The sequence below is a fragment of the Fringilla coelebs genome (genome assembly GCF_963513975.1).
Source record: "Fringilla coelebs genome assembly, chromosome: 2".
Lineage (NCBI taxonomy): Eukaryota > Metazoa > Chordata > Aves > Passeriformes > Fringillidae > Fringilla > Fringilla coelebs.
The window spans coordinates 69,982,308-70,004,434 of NC_140029.1; the positions used below are offsets into that span (position 1 = coordinate 69,982,308).

General features: G+C 42.4%; 1 protein-coding gene across 1 annotated transcript in view; it reads right to left on the reverse strand.

Annotated features, from left to right (window-relative positions):
- The window catches only part of MTUS2 (microtubule associated scaffold protein 2), a gene marked incomplete at its 5' end in the record, with an annotated part of 156,573 nt that overhangs the window by 30,570 nt on the left and 103,876 nt on the right, over window positions 1-22,127 (reverse strand). Inside the window, 2 exons of the mRNA XM_084201322.1 lie at window positions 15,416-15,624; window positions 19,654-19,752. Coding sequence (XP_084057448.1) covers window positions 15,416-15,624; window positions 19,654-19,752 — 308 coding nt within the window. The remainder of the gene's footprint in view (window positions 1-15,415; window positions 15,625-19,653; window positions 19,753-22,127) is intronic.

Sequence of the window (22,127 nt, forward strand, 5' to 3'; positions counted from 1 at the left end):
ACATTTCCCTTCAGGGCAGAATGAACAAGTCTGTGGATAAGAGAGATCAACATGGGCTGGGAAAACCTGCGCTGTTCGTTAAAAAACCATTCTTCATAAAAGCTGTGGTTTTGTTTCATTACTAGAAAGAGAAAATACAGGTAAGTTCCACAAGGAAAGGGGATCCTTGTGTATAAGATTAGGAACAAACCTAAGAGGAAAGAAGTCTGATAAAATTAGATTTTAAAACATAAAAGTAATTGCACAAGACAAGTGACTTTACAGGGTGTGTTTGACAGTATTTATTGACTTCAGTGGAAACACAATGTAGTTAGCACCTGACAGGGTAATGCTCCTAGGCAATTAAAGGCCAAGGAGGATACCTACATGCTCTCAAATGTCCAGAGGAGTGGCTTAGTCTATAAACAACCTATCCTAATGGTAAAGAGGCACCATGGGCAGCAATTTTTCCCTAGAGTGACAGAATCAATGCTTTCCTCCACGATGCACATAATACAATTCCTATTTACTGCCCAAGCAATTCCAATATTTTACATCTATCTGAACGAAACTGGCAGAGGAAGGGATAAATTAGCCATATTTTATATTTGACTATGGTCCCCTAACAGGGCACATTATTCTCTTTAGCTCCATAATGGTCTTTATGTATCAGTGCATACACTCAGCTCTGTAGAGAATAAACAATAAATCATCAGGATTCTATACGTATTTTCTAACATATATAAGAAGATTTTAATTCCTAATCATTAGTATCCGATGTTTCCCTATTTTATGGAGGCTGGCTAACCTTCCTGGGAGAGATACAGTGCTTTCCCTGGATTTTCACAGTGCAAAGATGTGGCAAAGTGCGAAGATGGAGACCCATGGAGAAGGAAAACCAGAACTGAAGTCTTGGGAAAACTCTGGGAGATAAAGGTAGTAATGCAGAGCTATGTGCATCCCAGAGCAGGAGAATCCTTAAGGGAACTGCATATTATTCATCCTGTATGAAACACTGGAAAGGCTTGCTGAGGGGCAGAGCATGTGAAGTATGTCAAACAAATATTTCATTTCATTTGAATAGATAACACTCTGAGGGCATGAGCAGCAAACAGTACAGGAAACGTGAAAGGATGCACATTTTTTTGCAAGAGGACTGCCAGCTCTAGGAATGAGCTGATAGGAAAGTATCCAGTGCTTATGGAAATAAAAGAAGCAAGGAGAAAGCTGAAGGAGACAGTGGTTAGTGGTGAGGACCAAGGAGGCTGAAGACAGCACCATGGGGATACAGAGAGAGAATTGGGAGAGAAGGCTGAGGTGAGGCATACCAAAAGTCCAAAAACTTCTTCACCTGGTGAAGAAACAAAAGTGCAGATTCAAAAAAAGAGATGAGACTAAGGAGAAAGGAAAGATTGTACTGCAGGTGGCATTTCAGAGGACAAAGGGACATGCAGTGGTGAAGGGAGACAAGGAACAGGAGACTGCAGGAATGAAGAGAGATGTGACAGTGAGATGCAGAGGAGCTGGTGCATAACTGAGGCACTGCAAAGTCTGAAATGTCTCAGCTCTGGAGAGGGATGGATAAGCCAGGCTATCGGCAGCTGCCGCCTCCTGGCATTCTCGGCAGTCAGCAGCGGGAGGCGACGGTGACACCGACACCGAGCACCTCAAAGGACGGCATGAGGAGGAGTCTGGCTGGCGGCATTCGCTGGGGGCAGGATTTTTGTCTGAGGCAGTGCAGAGGCAGAACAGGGCAATGCTATTCCAGCAATGCATTTTGAACAGGAGGCTCAGAAAATGATCGAGTGGCACGCCAAAGACGGGAGAGCAAGGCAAGGAGAAGGGGCACCCAGCACATTTGATGCCATTATCACACCCTATTTCTCTGCATGTGCTCTCTTCAAACACTGTTACAGTTTGTGTGACAGAACATGCAGTGGACTTTGTCAGAATTTTGATATCTACAAGAGGGAAGCTGAGTATACTGACAGAGTTGCAGACAAGTAGGGAAAATGAATCTGTTTTTCAATAAGCCAAACATTGGCCTCAAAGACTGAAATTGATTTATTGTCAGTATTGTTAATTCTTCAATTCTGCAAGGAGTAAAATTTGAAAACAGCCTCAACTAGTCCTAAATTCTCTTTCCAATTTCACTTATCGAAATTTTCAGTCACAGTATATTTCTGTGAGTGCTTGAAAGCAATGAAGATGAGTGCTGCTATCAAAGGAAGTGTTTTAATCTTCCCCTCTCCTGGTCACTTGTTCTGTCCCAGCTTCCTTCCTTATAGTCCCTCAAGTGTCTGGGCACTGAATCAGACAGGGGTTAAAACTAAAGCTGGGATAAAGTGGTGAATCTGGGGAGAGTCAACTTTGCTAGCACAGGGACAACTTCCCCAGGACAAGGAATGGAATCCACACTCTGCTGTTAGCCACGGGAATCCTGAACCCTAATCTTATCAGACTGGAAACTACAGTGGAAATAAGGAAAGGAAATACATTCACTATTACACTTCACTTTCCTTGTTGGAGGTGCATTACAAATTTTCTGTGACACAGCTGTCCCATCAGCAGCACAGTTCTCCACATTGCTTTCAGACACACACACGTGATTCATTATTTTCCAGGTTGGGGTTGTTTATTTTTGTCCTTGCCTAACTTAAAAAAAATGTAACAGTGATTTGGGGATTTCTGAAGCCGTGAGCAGTCAGGAATGAGTTTCAGTGAGATGACTCAGCTAGAGCTGAAAGTTATGCCAGATGGCCCCAGAATGGCAATTTCCCTTGGATTTACAGTGAGGTTTCACATTTTGTGCATTACTCAATACCATGAGGTTTTAATGATCCTCAGGCAACTTATATGGAAGCAAATGTTTTTTAATATAGTTTTTCAACTGTACAATTATGCTGTTGCATATTTGGATGAATAGAATGTTTACTCTAGAATTTAACAAATTAACACGGGCTACATGCCCTCTGTTTCTCAAGTGAGAGAGCCCAGCCAGATGACTCCTTTTTAAATTCAGCTCTCATAAAAAAAGAATGTGAGGATCTAAACAGAATTCCTTCAGAGTTTTGTTATTTCTGCAAGTGTAGCCTTACATTTATTTTAGTGTCAGTAGCTTGCAAGGCCATGGATTAAAATTCATGAGAGAACAATGCTTTATTACCATGTTTTCTAGTTCTTGATGTCTGGAACAGTACAAAGTAAGCATTCCAAATGAACTAGCTCTCGCTGTCAGGGAATTCATGTTTCCTCATATGAAATATAATTTATGCACCAAGATCACAAGGAAAAATGCATGTTTTCACTGAACTCCTCACCTGCTATCTCCCCAGGAATACATCCCCTGCAAGGCTATCTCTAGATTCCAGACCTTTGAGTAGCTGCAAGCAGATGGCCATTTTCTTGAATCAGCTTTGCAGAGAAATGTTCCCTTCTCCCAACAATCTTCTCTCTTCCACTCCCGAGTTACTCTGGGCCAAAGCCAGTGACCACTTCAAGCTGCTGTACTTTGAGGCCAAGCAGAGCAAGGCACAAGTGCTGACATTCTATGACAGCAATGTCAGTGGCAAAATGTTCCAGCAGATTTACATGCACCAAGTTTCTCCTATTGGAAAGATTCTCAGCGCTCTGCTGAGAGGAACTGTACTTGCCACCATTAATGAGAATTCAAACTATCAGTTGTGGGCTTGGGAGGTTTTTACACAAAGAAAACATAGCTCAGATGATTTTTAGAAGTGATTTTAGAAATGCATCATTTATACTAACTCCTCTGTCGTTAGAGCTCGCTTTAATAAATGGTAAATAATCAACAGTTCTCAAATCATTATGATAACCACACCACCACCCTCTGAAGTTATGACGCGTGAGAAGTGATTGTAGGAACCTGCACGTGAATTAGTTCTCAGGGGTGAGAGCAAGGCCAGAGAATTTCAGGAGGATTGCAGCTGAAACCTTTTAGAGTTCATTTCTGGAACCAGACAGCTCTGACGTGAAAGGGGGGTTAAGCAAGGGACAGGTTGTGTGTTGGGTACATGATCCAAAAGTGCAGATACCTACTCTTGGATGGCTGTGAGGACACGGAAGGAGTATCAAGGAGATAAACTTTCCACTTGAAAGGATAGCAAAAATGTCCTAGGAACACAATAATTACCACTTTTTATATATATATATATATGTATATATCCTTGAGTCATGGTCTGTCTAATCTAGATTCTGCATCGAGCCATGATTATTGCCAGAAAATTCAGAAGAAGGAGCAAGTACCCCTGCATTAGAGAGTGTGATGAAAGGCTGTTCTGCATGGAAAATTCATCTTAACGTCTATCTGAAAAAGGCTTCCAACTTTAAAATAGGCATCTCCCCTCTAACATGTATTGCACCACCAAATATTAAATGTCAAGATATTCTTGCTACCTACAGAACTTAGTAGACTTTAAGGACAAAGGACAAAGGGATGATTCAACCAAATAGTACAATTTGGTTGAATCATAGGACATGGTATTTTACTCAGCTGTTGTTCTATACCTACATTTGATGAAAGCATCCCCTCTATAAATGCATACATTGGCAAACTGCTGACATGAAGCCATGGATTTGCTTTCTCTTCTCACAGTGGCTTCTTAGAATAACTGATCATCTCTAGTCCTAAAAGTCTGCCCTTCCTTCATGTATTGAAGCTGCAAAACTTCTGCAAAAGTTTAGCAGGGGCTTCTGCTAAACTTTCCCCTGACTGGGGGAAAGTGCTTTCAGGTACACAGCAGTACCTCCTTATAAGAATTCTGCTCTGCTCTCAAATCACTATGCCCTTCTTTGCAAACAAATCAACAATTCTCTCTGTCTCTCACAAAAAGGGATTTTTCCAATTTTTCCAGACCTCAGAGCTGCTTATTACTTGTCTCTTTTTCCTCCCCATTTTTTCATTGTCTGTGGAAGATGTGTGAGCAGCAGTGCTAAATATCATATATTCAGTATCAGCCTCCCCAGTGCTGAACATGCAGGTGTGGTCACGGCCTCACTTCTACTGCATCTCTGCTTACTCACCCAAAGATCTTGACAGCTTTTCTTAACACATGTTCACAGTAGGAGCTCACATTGATTTGTGCTGACACCAGAAACTCTAATTACTCCTGGGGGTTGCTCCCTTCCAGCTGATGGCCAAACCACAGTTCCAGGCAGAGCTGGTTTCAGCCTGGCTTTGCTGCATCCATCACTCAAACCAGAGTGGTGGGAATGTGAGCCTGTTGGTTTTACATGCTCAAAAGTGCAGGCAGCTGGCACTCCACTCATCAAATATGTGGCTCTCCAGCTGCTGAACTCTGTAACCACAATCCACATGGACTGCAAAGGAGATATGAAACTGTACTTGAAAAATTGAGGATCAAATCAGAACTTATAAAGGAAGTTCTGCGTTTCTGTCAGCATGTCAGCAGGTTTTTGCAAATGTGGCACACAGCCTTGACACACGTAAAGTGGAATATTTGTCATGGATATCTGTATTTTCAAGCCTTGCTTTGCACTGGAACAACCTCAAATCTGCCAGGAATTTTGATCAACAGGGAAAGTTCCACTACACTGCTGCAAAGTCCCTCTTGTGCGTCAGCTCAGAATGCATCTGCTGATGGATCTGCATGAGAGGACTGGTGATATTTACACTGTCACCCCCTGGGACTGCACAGTAATTTTGGAGAGACAGGGAGATATATCAGAGATATAGCAGAGTGTTCTAGCTCAGGAGTGTGCAGTGGTGAGGGAACACAGTAAATAATCTGAAGTCTTTCTACAAATGACGTTTAAAAATGCCTTTGGGGCAGGGAAAAGAAGACAGAACTTTTTTTTAAGTTCATCTAACACTCAGTAACTTTTAGTACTTCATTTTAACTAAAGATTGGTGAAATTGAGTTTAACATGAAACAGAAGATATTCTAACTATGGGAAAGAAGACTATGGGATTATGGGAAAGAAGTTCAAACATTAAATATGAATGGCACCTATATAAATATATGGTATATACCCAACACTTCCCTGTTTATTTCTAAATTAATCTTTTCCATGCACTTAGCCATTGCTTTGAGTGTGTTATGCTCCTTTGCAATGTGTTTGTTTTTAAGAATACCAGTTAGCAAGAGGTGAAAGCAAAAAAATCAGACCAAATATCTGGAAACTTGTACCAAATCAGGGGGTGATTTCTGATTTTTACGTCAGAGCAGAAAAAAATCCCAAAACCTTTTTCTTTTGCAACATAGATCCCACTGGAAATGCAGAGATATCTGGACAACATCCAGTCCCTCCTAAACATTTTCCTTCTATTTTCCAGGGCAGAATAGCTCTGCAGACACTTACACCTATCAAGCATATCTTTCCCTAACAGGCATGTTATCTGTGGGTTGTCATTGCCTCTCCAGAGGGCTGGGGAGCTTTGCCTGCCTTGGTGCTTACCTCCTGCTGCTAAGTGTGAGGCAGCTTAAAGCAGGCAGCTCAGCATTACACAAGTTTTTTCCAAGAAGCTTCAAAAACCATTTCCAGAAAGGCAGCCAACTTCAGCTGCTGAAGGGATCACTACTCAGCTGTCTTGTGGTCCGAGCAATCCCCCAGGCTAAGGTTCAGCCTGAGCAAGGTGCCCATGTCAGGCACAGGAAGAATGTCCCATGTGCCAGGTGATGCAATATTCCAGAAGGAGGGGGAAAACAGCTTTCTCAGCTCTGAGGGAAGCCAAGACTCTGCACAGAACTGAAGAGTCACGGCACCAAAAGGGCGCTCCTGCAGCACGCAGCCAAGTGCCTGGGGCACCAAAGCTCAGGTGTGTAAAGGCACCTCCAGCCTCAAATAAGGTCCAAGTCCAGGCACCTCTGGGGTGAATGGTGGGGAACCCCAGGACTTCCCAGCCAGCACACCAAAGGGGCCAGGGCTTCTTGTACAATCCGTGTGCACACACTCAACACGTCCCTGGAGGAGAAGCATCGCTCTGCGTCTATTCATTGACTGTAGCGTGCTAAGCAATTAAAAAAACCCCAATGAAACAAACCAAGGAAGAAATACAGTTAATTTTCCCCCACAGATGAAATGAGAGTGTGGTAATAAGAATAGCTGTGTGGTCTGTTTGCCTGAGAAGCAGCCATAGCCCAGCAGTGCTGCTGAGGACACGTCCTGCTGCTCGTTTCTGCAGCTGCCTGGAGCTCACTGCACCACGGGAAACACCAACAAGGGCGGATGGAACGAACCTGTGTGGGATGTAAAATATTCATCACACCTGTTTGGTGTAAATAAATATGAACAGTGGGAGCATCTCTGTCTGCAGAAGGGAACTGCTCGCTGGGCTCTCTTCTACAGCTCACAGACCTGCAGGCACACAACCATTGCTGCCTCTGCACCCCCTGCTGTATGTGGGTTTGCTGGGACTGCTTGGCTGCCCTCACTATTGCACTGGGGTGACACACTGGCAGGACATCTCACTGCCCAGTCCTCATCCAGGGGTGCCTAGCACTGCAACCCTGCTGGTGATCCCAGGCCCTCTGGTGCTCTATTCTCCGTACAGCCACTGGAAACACAGATCCTCTTCCCAGAGGGTGCCTGAAAGCAGAACACACTGCACAGTGTGCTTGGGTGCATGCAGGTGTGTGTAGCCACACACAAACACGGGCCTATCTTCCCAAATAAATCCCCTAAGAAACTACATATATGGTAATCTCCAGACTGAGTCACTTTGACACTCCAGTTTTCATCAGGCTTTTGCCTTTTTAGATCCTAAATGCTCCAGGACTGGGACATCATCTTTGTGTCATCCTCAAAATGCCTGGCACTCGTAGGGATGACTGTGGAATAACAAAAACTTTAATGTCTTCATTTCTATTAGGAATGCTGTATAGAACTCAAATATTAACAAAGAGGAATAGATTGAACCAGCCAAGCGCTTTCTGTTTTCAACAAACCCAGTTCAATCCCATCATCTTTTTGTTCTTTGTTCTGTGTAATTTGATTAAACACAAGCTAATGTTAACTTAAACAGATTGTATTCCACTGGTAAATAAGAAGATAAAAAATTGATTTTTTAAGTGAGGCCAGCCTTTATGTTTTGTGATGGCTAAAAGCCTAATATTCCTGCAGTTTAAAAAGCTGGCACATAGCTGGTTTGATGTACATTTAGCATTGCTAGACCTTTATTATGGATAATAAATTGTTCATTTTTTTAGACTGCAGAAGTATTAAGATCACTTGAAAAAGCTGAAGTTCTATTGCACTGATCATTGTTGCCAATATTATTATAATGCCTGTATAGGTCATCATTGGACATGTCCCACTGTGACCTGAGGGGGATGTAAAACCACCAAACAAAAGCATTGCTGCCAGAGGTGGGAAAATCCCAGCAGGGAAAAGATAGGGAAGGCCATGGGTGTGTATCTGAGGGCAGGAGAGCTCCTGGGATGCTGTGATGGGCATCAGAATGAGGGATTAGGAGGTGCCTGAGGTTGGCCACATAGGAAAGAAGGACTTGGATCTGCCAGAGGGACACATTACTGAGAAGTAACCACCAGCAAGTAAATGTGTGTCAAGTTACTCAGTGGTTACTGCTTCTTCTGGGAAGGGAACTCAGTATTTCACCTCTCTCTAGGCTGATTCCAACCTTCTTTAGACTTCTGTTCAAAAATTTCATTTTGAAATGACTTCTGAAGATTATCTGTGAGCTGAGGCATGACCTCCCCCTTAACAGCAAATTTAAAGAGTGACATTTGTCTTGTTATAAATATTTTATGCACACCAATATATATGTAAAACAAGAGATGCACTGAAAAGTTTGAAAAGTTTGCTTTTGAAGGGAGGCTCTGCTTTTTGACTCCCCAAGAGAGGATGGGATCCCTCTCACCTGGACAGGCCAGATCTTGTCCACCCCACTGCTAATGAGAGTTATGGTTCCCTTATTCACTTCCTGAAAAGTATCTATAAATTTTCATTTGGTAAATATTTCTGTTCCCACGTGGAAACAGAAAAATTCTTCAGTTTCTGGTGTGATTAACACTTTCATATAAGAACCTTGCACCTATTGACCTACACCGAATTGTAAAGCCTTTGTTCTGCTACATTCTTACTAGAAATCTTGGTAAAATGCCTCTGGGGAGTGATCAATTAAAGGAAGAAACCACCAAAAAACAAACCACCAAAAAAGCAAACAATGATTGATCTGAGGATATTGCCTCTTTGCTGCAAGGGAGGAATTTAAATGCATGGAATTCAAAAGAGGCACACATTTCCATCGACTCCTTTGCTGAACCTAAAGAACAGCACCAAAGCACTGTGGTTTGGGTTTTCCCTGTCCTCTGCATGATGAGAGGCCACAATAGCACTGGACCCTACTACTCATCACTGCTTTTCACACCACTTCCAATGTGCTGCCAAATCCCTCAAGCCCAGACATTTACCCACCTTGGAGGCTGCCAGCATCACAAGAACCATTTCTGACTCTTATGTGTTTTTCCTCTGAATGCAGTATAAAATCAAGGCTGTCAAAGTTAGTTGATTACACAGAGATCAATAATACAAACAAAAGGAGAAAATAAATCCAGTTTTACCTGATGCTTGGCATGTATCCTAAAAATATTTCTCTTCAAGGACAACATGTAAATAAAGAGTCCTTTAATTTTTAATGGCCATTTAAAACTCTTCAAGGGGAACATTAGAATGCCTGGGGCTATTTCTTTTTTATGTCAAAATTTAAAATATTTATGTGTAACTAGCCAAGTGTCTCCATTTGTGTGTCTCCAGCCAAGGATACAAACACAGTCTAATTTGTTTATTTATTTTTTTTTTCAAAACAAGGCCATGCAACTAAACCAATGCTTCCCAGGGAAGCACATTCTTCCACCTTCCAAAACTAAAATTTGGAATTTTGTCACTGTCTCTAAGAAGGTCCCTGAGGACACAGGGAGAAGCCATGAGGTTCCCTACACCTTTTTCCTTCTGTTTTGCAGGGCCTGAAGCAGAGCTGGCCATGCTGTCAGGAAGCAGTGTAAGATCCAGGTACACAAAGGATGAGGAGGGGAGAGATACTCAGCTGCTTTAAGGTTCTTTTCCTATAGCACCTTACCTATTCACTGCCTGACTTGTAGCATACACAGCAAATAAGCAGGGTGCCTGCAGAAGGTGATTTCCTTAATTTCACAAACCCCAATCCATTCCTGGGGTAGACTGACCAAGTGTAAGTGGCCTGTGGGTCCCACTCCATCTACAGAGCTTTCATTGTAATGTCTGCACATAAAGGAGTACACCTCTGGATTCCTACTGCTCTGTTTTGCCATAACTAATAGCCCCACATACCAAAATTTGTGCATTTCTCCTCAAAAATCACTTCAGAAACCTCTAAATGATGACAGAGCTTCTTTCTATATTTTTCCTCCCAAGTAAACTAAGCATTTTGTTTTCCTTGCAATACAATGTTTTTGATATATAACCCTAAACTGTTAGTGTTTGACGAGACCAAAGTGTATTTTTTTTCAGGATAGAGAATGAAACTATTAAGCTGCTCTGACTGCTCTGTCTTCATCAGGAGCAATGAAAAGAATGAACTTGCTCAGTACAGGACGTGTAGCATAACCGTAACAGAGAGGAGGGAGGAATGGCACTTTTCTAAGGACTATTCCTGGACCAAATTCCAACATATTTTGCACATGCTGGGAAAGCATGACCCCTGAAAGCCAGAGGGTCAGTCTTTCTGATAGTGCTGGCTTCTTACCACTCTGCCAGCACCAGGCACGAACAATAGATAGGTTTCTCTTGAACTTATTCTCGGAGACATTTGTGAAAATAAACCATTTTCAGCTTAGCCTGAGATAATCCCTTCAAATGCCAGCCCAAATTAATGTTTTGGAGGCAGTGGTGGGAAGTGCCAAGCGACTTATAAACAGCATGACCAATCTTGCCTCTGGCACAAGCGGTCATTAGCATCTGGCCAAGGATGTCACACGACACTGGGAGGCATATGTCCTCTCACAGGACAGGGACATTCCACTCAAAAAGACACACCACCACACACCTATTCGTTACTCAAATGAAGGACAAGGTTTTCCTTGCCCATCCTAGATTTTGCAGGCTATTCCTGTGTGTGTTTACTTTTCTGGAGTAGTAAGAATGTAATAACACATTCTGGAATGCATGATATATGTATATTATACATGCAATATTGTATACCCATGATTAGGTGTGCAGACACACGCTCTCTGGTTACTGGTGACACGCCTTTCCCAGTCCTGGTAGACACAGAGTTCTGGGATGTCACCAAATACTGCAGTGTCGTCCCTACTCTTGTTCAGGATATCTCTGCAGTTCCTCCATTCCCAGCTCATACAGCTGCACTTGTGCTGGGACCTGGATTTGTAGATCCATTTCTTCCCACAGACAAAATCAAATCCATTTCCCACCCCTGTCCTGGGGAGTTTCTCCCCTGATGAAAACCATATCAAGAGGCCACGCTGCAGGTCTGGAAACTCCTCCAGGACCCAGCAGAGTACGGGCCAGGCCACCCCCCCATAACCCTTTCCCTCACCTGCTCCCACCCTTAAGGTCTGCAGCCCAGAAAGGATCCCTTCTCCTCATGCACTGGAGCTCTAGAGCCCTCCTCTGAAATTTCAGAGGCAGACCTAGGACTGCATTTTCTGCCTGGTGGGGCTGGCTGGATGGCAGAGAGCCATTAGCCCAGTTTGCAGGACCTCGGTGCAGTTTGGCCACAACAGCCCCCAACACAAACACTTCTATGGTGTACCAGAGATATGAAAATGGATTTTGTTTCCCCCCTTTTTCTGTCCAGAAATATTTTCTCTCCTGGATTTGTCACTTTGTGTTACTCCCCTTTAGATGGCACTGTTACCACTTCCAAGAGAGATCCCTGCTGGCACCTCTCTGAACAGGGCTGACCCTGGGCCAGGGCTGCCACTATCACTGGGTTAACAAGCCAGAGCAGGTCAGGAGCGATCCAGACCAGGGCTCTGGAAATATTTGCTCTAGAAAGCCTTCCTGGGATCACTCCAGGTCCTGCCAGCCAGCTGCTCGCTCTGCAACACCAGCATAGTACAAGGGCTGCATCGGCAAGAGGAACATCTGACAACACTAGGGACAAATTTAATCTGCTCCTCTTCAATTTGAGGCAGTTCCAAAAGTCAACAAGAGTCATGTGCATATACGAGGGTCTTAAGCTAATACATCTGCTAATTAAATAATAATTAAAAGCCATGCTCTGCACAGGCACTGCAATCATTATTTTTCATGCTTATGTCAGAACCACTGCTTTAATATTTTTTTTAGGTCTATTGCCTCAGTTATCACCTGCTTGCCTAGGCTTTTCCCAAGGATAGAAAATTGGTTTAAGTGGCATTTAATGGGTCTGCATTAAATACTACTACATGTTGTGCACTGCTAGATGCCAATTAAAAGAATCTTGCCAGTTAAAAGCATTTTCAGCTGAGGAAGAGAGATGATTCCAGGATACCATCCAGCAGTGGTCTGAAACAGTCAGAAAACAAATCCAAAAAATTATAAGAAAATATAATTTATTTAATCTTACAGCACTCAAAGAAACTCCTGGCATGGTCCAACCCTCTTTATTACATACAACACTCTCTTTCTACACAGCTAAACATGTCTGTTGGACTACTTGCCTTGGTGCTTTTGTCAGCTTTGGAAAGAGAAGATAAACAGTGTAAGCAAGACAAGAGAGCCACAGACATGGGCCCACTTGCATCTGCTTACCACCTACACTGGTCCTTGGCTGTTTTTAAGACTCAGTCCTGCCCTCACTGCCTAGGAGCACATTTTACAACAGAATTTAGGTCCAAATCTGAGAAAAATCTATGTCTTGAACATTATTTTGCTGTGATGGAGGGAGAGAGACATTGGACACAAACTACTCTCAGCCCAAAAGTGGCTCCCCAGTATCAAAAGAGGACTGGTCCCTCCACTAAACAAGAGTGGAACTATTAGCTGGACAAACCAACCCCAAACTTCTCGGGAATAAGGCTACACCTTTTTATCGAAAGAATGTTTTTCCTTTGCCAAGCTGCAGTTCCACTCAGACCTCAATCATTCTGCCTGCAGGGTTCTCAGAAATAGATACACCCAGCTGTTATTATTTTTATAATGTGAAAAGTTGGTTTATTTTTTTCCCATGCTGCCCTAACTCAAAGGCAGCCAACTCAATTTTGCTCAAGCTTTCAGACAATAATGCCACTTCAGAAAATGTCTACAGATTGTATTTCTGAATGACACTCAGAAACTTGTTAGCCTGTGTCTATGCTGCAAGACAAATGACTGCCCAGTTACACAACTGCTTGAGTAGTCCCAGATTGTCCCACTGTTTGTAGGCTCAGCTTTAGCACTGAGTTTAAGAGTGCAGCAGCCTTGGTGCTCCCTGGAAGTCTCAGATGAGACAGGCGAGTGACTCACACAGAAATTCAGGTCTTTGGTGCGTTAAAGAGTCCTCATGAAGTGCTCACATGTCTGCATGCACTAAAAATGGAGCCTAAAGCAACCACACTCATAAAGAGGTACTGCATCTGCATGGATCTGGAACAAATCTACATCTAATCCTGCCCAAACCTGAAGGTGCTTAAATTCTACAGGTGTGTTATTTTTCATCCCCAGGCACTCAGAGGAGCATTACTGCAACCCCCAGCTGGCCTGTGAAATACAGAGGAGCTGGGAATGTGAGGTGCAGCTATGCTCGGCCAGACTTGGAGAGGATGCTATTAAATAAAGACACCTGAGTTGTTCAATTTAGGAGGCATTTTCAGGACAGATCCAACAGGCACCAACAGCAGAACAGTCATCTCAAAGCTCAGTTCCAGCAGCTGTTCTTATTTAAAATATATCCAGAGGAGATGAAGGAGATATGAAAGCTCCTTCAAAAAATTGTGAATGAGGCATGTGATGAAAAATCTCTCCCCAGTGAACAATGCACAGACAAAGCTGAGCTGACAGTGCTCTGCCCTTTTTTATTTCCTTCTGATTTAAACAAGGATGCTCCACAGCCAGCTCAAAAAAACCCACAAACAAAACAACAATAACAATGACAACAACAACAATAAAAAACCCAACAAAACACCACCAAACTAAAAAAAAACCAACAAACCCCCCTCCCCCCCCAAAATCACAGCAAAAACCTAAACCCACCCAAAAGTGTTCAGAAATACCTAACAAGTCCTGAAATACAGAAATGTCAAATCTAAGGAAAAATAGAGGGGGAAGATCTCCTGGGAAGGTATTTAAAATATTTAGGACATTTTAAAAACTCCTTGTTTTTTCAGTTCAGTGAATCTTCCCCAGCAAGATCAGCCCCTACTTATGGAACAGTATGAACCATGGTTATTTATTCAAAGGTAACCTTTCCCACTAATATAAAAACCCCCAAAACTAAATAGAGTATCTCAGAATTTTTAAGACTGACTTAATTTAGGTTTTATTTCCTTGCTTTTCTTTCTCCTACTTAACACAGAACATTTATTCTTGTCTCTTCCAAAAGTAGACAAACAGGCCATTAAGGGTATTATCCAAGCCTTGGGTCCTATGGCTGGTGATTGTCTGCCTGTTTTACAAAGTAGCCAGGACTCCAGATTAACCTGGGATGTCATAAAATACATTGGCATGGTGTGAATGACCTCAGCACCCAGCTATATTTCCCAGATCACTAAACAGCTTTTGAAACAAGCAATGCCTTCAAGTCTTCCATGGTTATTTTGGTCGTCTTAAAATGTATTCATTTAGACTTGAGTGAATGAATAAGGTTCTCTAATTAGCAGCAACATTTTCTTTATGTTCTCTATACCTGCTGCGTGTAATCTTCTGCATGCTGAGATAATGTTATCCTAACATCTTCAGGAACTGGCAACCCTGTGACAGGGACACCCTGCCCGATTCATGGTGAACAGGAAGAGTAGGTAATTATTGTGGGAAATCAAATTGCTTCCTTCATCTAACAGCTTTGGTTGCCCACAAGTGTTAATATCTCACTTACACTTTCCATTCCAGCTCTAGCAATCAGAGACTGGGCCTTCTAAGTTTCTACATCTCCTTTACTCCTGAAAACCTCTGCTTGTAACAAATGCTTCATTCAGAATTCTTCCTTTTCCAAGCTCCTACACCCTTTTTTCAAATATATGGCATCAAATTATTCAACTTATCAGATTGGATGACATCTACACTTTACACACAATTTCTTTGGCCACCCAATCCCCAAGCTTGATGACTTAACAGAGGTGCCAGATTTCCTTTGTCATTGCAGTTTCCCTTTCCATAATTCTATAAAATCTGAATTCCCTTCTCATAATAATAATTGTAAAGAAATTACATGCTTTCGTCCCAAGAACACGTTTTCAGTGACTATGGAATAAATTTGGGCAAGTGACAGGTATAAAGGCAAAGAATCTTTACAGTGGTAAGAAGCACCCATTGCACTTACCTGCCTGAAAAAGTACTGTGTTGTTATAGCAAAGACATCAAAGCCACAGCTGGCCCTTTTAAGCTCATCTTGGATATTGATTAATTGGCGGGACTGCTCATCACACTTTTCCTTCAGTTTCTGAACAAACTGCTTTTCAGTGTCTCGCCCCTCTCCTGGTTTGGGGGTGAATCCATTCTTTGGGGTGGTTGGCCTTTGCTTGGGGTGTCCTACAAAGGAGGGGGGAAGAAAAGACCATTCAGATCACTTAGTTTACACACACAGACATGACCTTTGTGTGTTTCTGTGGCCTCTGGGACTCATCCCTACAAAAGAAAAAAAGGTCTGTAGCACTCGCACAGAATTTCCAGACTTAAAAAAAAAAAAAAAAAAAGAAAAAAGAAAAAAAAAAAAAGAAAGGGGAAATATGTTTCATGTTTCTTTAGGGGCCAAAGCTACCCCTTGATGGTCTTTAGCTCATTCCTGAATACTAGCCAGGAACCTCCAGTCCTCAACAGATCCTCCCATTATCCTTCAACTTTTACCCTAGAAGCTAAAGTCAGTAAGAAAGAGGGAGAAAATAGGAGTCAGACACCTTTGTCCCATGTGTTATTAGAGATGCTGGATGTGGGTCTGGAATATTTCTGTGTTAGTAGAAAAGGTTGTGTGTGCAAGAATATGATAAAAGGGGACAGTTTGTAGTTTTATATACAAAATTACTATCCAGTTCCTGAAAACAATACAGAAGCCATGTCTACAGCCCGTCTCCAGCAATCAGTGTAATAGGAGAAAGTCTTCTGCCATGAATACTACGAATCCCTTACCTAAAAAGCCAAAGAACCTTTCCACAGAGATGCCTCTGATGGTATGAATCTGAGACAATTTGTAAAGCTGAGCATTACAAATTCCAGAGGTAATTTTGTCAGATGTGCTTTCAATCTTTTGATCTTTAAGGCTGTGGTCTGGGTGTGCAAATAGATCCTGAGGGCAGTTTTACGAGATCAGGCAGGGGAACAGTACGGCTTCCCCAGAGCAATATCCCCGGAGCCTATTCCTACTTTCTCAGATTCTCAGCTTGTGTGGAGCTGTTGGGAGCATATCTTCTGTCTTGCTCAGCTACATCCTGGCTCCAGGCTAAGCTTACAGGGTGCCAGCTCCAGCAGAGATGCTGCCTCACTTCTCCAAGCATCTCACGGTGCAACTGCAAAGAGCCATGAGGGCAAAAAACCCCTTTGAAACAATTTGTGTCCATGACCTGCATTTGTGACAAAGAACACCATGTTCTGCAGCGTCCAGACTAATGCCATGCCATTGGAAGACCCAAATAATACAGCATAAGAAGTTTTTGTCATTAAAAGAGTTCAAGCAGCATAGCTATTGCCCTCTATCCATTTTCATGTCACTTAAAGCATGTCAACCTTTATGTGCAATAATCAGAATATACAGACTCTTCCATTTGTACCTCTTAGCTGTGCAGTAGGTAATTCCACAAAATAAGGAACTCATAAAAGCAAGAACCATAAATATCTGTCTTTTTAGTATAAAAATCTTGGGTTGTTTAAGCAAGATGGTGATGTTACAACAGAAGGCTTAGGGAGAAGTGTAGGGGAAAGCCCTTGAAATCAGTTCAGTCTTTAATTAAAACAGAAACCTGTCAGGTTGCTTAGTCTTACATCTTTCTAGCCTTCCTGTTCACTGGAAGATTTGAAGTGCACATCTCTGTGTTGTCCTTGTCAGTATTATAAGCTATCCTTGTAAATTAAATGGTGCTATTCTCCTCAGGGATAAATCTGAATTTCTCGGTTCATTTGGGTCTGAAAGGCAGCTTACTAAGCTTATTCTGCCATTGATGTCTCTCTTCTGTTGCTCTGCACAAAACAGGGTATATATTAATGATGCTGGCCCTTATCCTCAATGTCCTTTTTGCTGATGGTGGGACCAGAGGGGCAGACCCAGTGTGTGCTGAAATCACTGCACCCCTTTGATCCGCTTCAAAACTCCCAAGTCTTTTTTATCTACATGAGTGTTTGAACTAGGGAGACATAACAAGTATATACTCATAATTAACACTGTCCATGAGGATTTAGATGGGGAATGCAATTTATTCGCCTTTTAACCGTCCAATTTCCAACATTTTGGTAAGGAAAGTGAGTAAATTACTTAGAGACAATTGTTATCAAGCCTTGTGACAGATGCCAGAAGCAGGGGACTCCATTCTAAAATGGTATGGAAGGAAAGCACTTGCATCTGCGACACCTGTTCCTATACACAGATCTCAGGAGCAGTATTGCATCAAAGGATAAAACTGAGATCCCTGCAAGACTCTGCATCTCAAAACTCCCTTGCAATTCTTCAGTTTCAAAGCTTGAAAAATTTGTGTACAACAATCAAAAACCAGCACTGATTAACAGGAACTGAATGTGAGAAGGCCAGTAACAGAGGCAAATACAATCTAGAAACAGCACTCAGAAAGTTTGGAACCTGTTTCATAGCCAGAAGTAGCTGTGGTGAAATTACCTGTGAGACACCTTCTCTCCCATCAAAAAGTGTGAACTATGCAGGAGCTTGTGATTCTGATGGAGGAAAGTCTGTGACTGTCCCTTAGCATCAGCTACACTGTGTGTACTTGTCAAAGGCTGCTTTGAGTATTTTTTGAAATTGTTAAGTAGGGGAAAAAATTGCCATTATTGCTTTGTTATTTCAAAGGATGCCAAAGGCTACTCTAAAAAAAAGAAATGAAGATGAGGTTTATTTTCCTACTTGATCCTTAGAGTGATAAACAAATTCACATTGGCTTAATTGCAGACAAGCAAGCTGAACAAATTTTTAATCAGTCTGATGGATGGAGGTCAGTTACTCAGCCTCTCAGGAGAATGAAGAAACCTTTGAGGCCTCATGAATTGGATATGCCAAAATTTTAGGCCTTGAAAATGATGAAGTCACCCGTGGAGATGCAGACCTCCTTAAGACAATACAAATACACTGTACAAATATTCCAGTGTTCCATTTTGCTTTGCAATCCCAGTGGAAGCAAATCAGCTGAGCTGTAACATGCTGCTACAGCCACAATCAGTGCTGATGCTTAAACTGGACTCCCACCGCTATAAACACCGGTGAGCTTCTGGTCTGGCACTCTCTGCAACAAATTCTTTGGGTCTCTCTGTGATCTCACCAGGTGCAAAATAGCCTGTAAATTACATGACTCTGAGGACAGTGTTAAGTTCATCTTTTTACTCTAGGATCTTTGTCAGGAGAAGAATTTGGTGTCCTGTTGGTGCCTGGGAAGATTAAATTTAACCTTCCATTTTATTGATTTTGTTGGTTGACAAGAAGATGAATAGAGATTGAATTTAATAATAATGGAGAAATTCTTGGTGCAAGTTATAGGAGCTGGAGAGCTCTTCTACATTATTTATATTCTGCCACCAAATGAAGCAACATGGGGTTCTATCCCCCACAGTTATAATTTCAGTATCACATAGCTGTAGAGGTGACATTTTAAGTATTCAAGCAGAGCCTTAAAAATGAGATAACAGAAGATGAACTGCAAGCACAATCAAATCAGTGGGACCACGCATACTCATTTCAGAAGCATTTAGATCAACCAAAGGCCAGCCTCACAAAAGCCTTTAGGCACCTTATCCATTTGTTAATGTACACTCAGTAGACATAAATAGAAACAAGTTCTCTTTGTTTTAGTAAATAAAAAAAAGTTATTCTTCAGAAATGTTAAAAGCATGTGTTTGGTTTTAACCTCAACCGATACTGAGGTATAAATTGATAATGTCCCAATAGCACTTTGGAGGCAATTTCTACAGATAGTCCCTTTTCCAGTTATGCATAGAAATAGCCCAGGAAATTTAGCGCCTCTGCATGAAAGTAAGAGTAGATTCTGAGCAAAACATTATCACTCCAGGCAATTCTCTGAGGTGTCTTTTATTTTGCTATATGTATCTGTCCTCTTATTATGTAAGAAAATTGTAATGATAAAAAAAATATTCCTGTGCCCTTAAACATGTAATAGCAACAACTCTTTGCTTTGAGTGAGAGATGATTGCATGGTTATAACAAAGAGAACAAAAGTCTGTTCAGCTCATGCATTGCTATGATAAAGCCTGCTGTAGCCAGCTTAATGAACCTTGGACACAGTCAATCCTCACTTAACAATAGCAGGTCTCAGATTTGAGTGTGTTAACAAGAGGAGCAAAGTCAACAAGTTTAAATCTTTCCTGAAACAGTGCTTTCAGGTTCATAAATACCTGGTGAATGGAGTTTGGTGGCTGTTACTGCTGATTTCTTAGGGGATGAGACAGCTGGTCTGCTAGCATCCTGATCTTTTTGCACTTCTTTCTTCACACCTGTTTTAGAAAAAAAAATGAAAGGTAAAAAGACACCTGGTTTATAATTCTGTTCATAGCTGGGCAGAACTGTGTCACTAAGACACACATCAAAATGGCAAAATGTATTTCACCAGTCAATGTCCTGGGCTCTGCACAGAATGATGCTACACAGCACTTCTGGGTTGCACGCCAACCTGACGTGTCTGCAGCCACGACTGTGTACGTGCAGCTGAGCTGCATGCACAGCAATGAAGAAGGACAGAAGGCCTTACACACTACCTTGGCTTTCCAGTCATCTGCACCATGACAAATGCCATTAAGGCACAAATAGCCACACAGGTGGCACATCCTATGTGTCCTGAGTGCTGTGTTCTGTCTCTTCACCTTGCTGTGCAACCTCGCTCTGGGCTGCAGGAAGAGTGGAATAGGACTGTGCAAAGCTGACTGAAATTACCTGCAATTTCCTGCCCTGTCACCTTTTCCACAGGTCAGGAAGCTGCCTTTTCTGGACACCAGCTTTCCAAGATGGTCTCATGCAGTGAAGAGAGAGGCCAGAAGCAGAAGCAGGCGGGAGGTGTCAGAGCTGTGCTGGATGTGGCTGCCCGGACAGGAGAGTGGGTGTCTGTCTGTGCAGTAAGTCAGGCAGGGACAGAGGTGGGCAAGCACATTCAGGGCACAAACCTGCAGGACACTGTGCCAGTGTGGGATGAACCAGGGCACGGAATGTTTCTGAGAGAGGCAACTCAGTGTCTGCTGTTATTTGTCCCACCACTGGAGCTCTCTGCTCAGGGCCTCGGGATGGTCTGCCAGCTGTCGGAGCTCTGCAGTCAGAGACTGCCTCTTGCACCAGGGAGACACAACTTCCTCTGAAAGCCAGAGTGGCCACCCAAGCTCAGCTCCTCCTGCCCACCCACAGCTCCCATCAAAATAGCTGTGGGGACCATGCTGAGTGCAGTAACATGAGGTCCTGCCCTGCTCCTTTAAACATGGTGTGATAGTCACAGGATCTCAAGCAGAAATTTTTCATCAAAGAAGTAAGGAGAAAGAGCAATAAAAAGCAAATCCCTGGGACAATAATGTAGTTTCCTGTTTGCTTTCTTTTCTTTTCACCATTAGGGTTCATTGGGGGATGCATTTTAGTCTGAAGGGCTGTGTCACAGCACCTGGATACACAGGAAAACCAGAGAGATTTAAGGTAAATGACTTAACTATAGAGGGAAAAAATAGTTTGCCTTATTGACTTTCCCCTCTCTTATGAATATGTTCACAGAGATCTTATAGGAAAAGGTCCCACAGAATCTGAAGTATCTGAAGCAGGAAAATGACATCAGATTTTCTTGGTGGTGCCTAATGACAGTGGCCATCTGAAAGCTAACACTACCTTCCATTTTACTTAATATAAAATGTAATTTTTTACTTAATAAAAAATACAGTGGAGAAAAATGATCGTTTTATATGGGGATCGTAATCTTGAGGGACACTTACTGCCTTACTAGTTTTCTGCTCCCTCCAAAGCCACACCTAGTCACAGCTGCAGTATATAGAGGTTTATTTCTGATGCATCTTTCACCTTTCCACTTCTGCCTGCATCAGGACTTGCATGCAGAGAGCTGCAGATGCAGCATTTGCCATGCACCAGAAGCTGAGCTGCATAATTCCTAGCGCTGTCTCTCAGGGTTTGCTTGCAGAGTGCTTCTGGAAAGAGCACATGCACCTGCATGTCCAGCTGTTTGTGGGAGGGAAGCATGGGACAAGTTCTAAAACCCTCTTTGACTCTCTTCCACTGCTCATAGGCAAATTACCCCATCAGCTGTCAGGGGCTTGTAAAGACTGAACACTTGCTCATACCTTTACTTTTGTCCATCTCCGTTTTCTCTGCTGTTCATAAATACAAGATGTTGAGGCTAAGATTCTCATTTCTGATTAATGCTTTTCACAGTGAGGTGACTGAAGATAGAAATTGCCTGTGCCAGCCCCCTATTACACTGTACTTTACTACAGAGTAGGGCATAAAATAAGTTTATGGTGCCTTTTCATTACTAAGGACCTACCTGAGCTAGCAGCTATGAGACAAAACCAGTTTATATAGTTATAGATTCAAGCATCACTTTTTCAAGGTAATAAGGCTTCGGCTTTTCTGGGGCTTTCAAAATAAAAATATAATGTACAAATGCGCCATATGCAGAACTCCTCCATAAATTTTGCTTTGCCAGATGCCAAACACAGACGACAGTAAAGTGTGTGCTTTCCTTATGCTTTCCTTAGGCATGTAAATAATTAACTGCTTTTGGTTTTGAGACATTTTCAATGAGGAATACCTAGGGAATTCACTCAATCCCTTGACCTTCAGCACAAAACAAGAATCAATTGCCCAGTTAGAGCTTGGTTGAAAG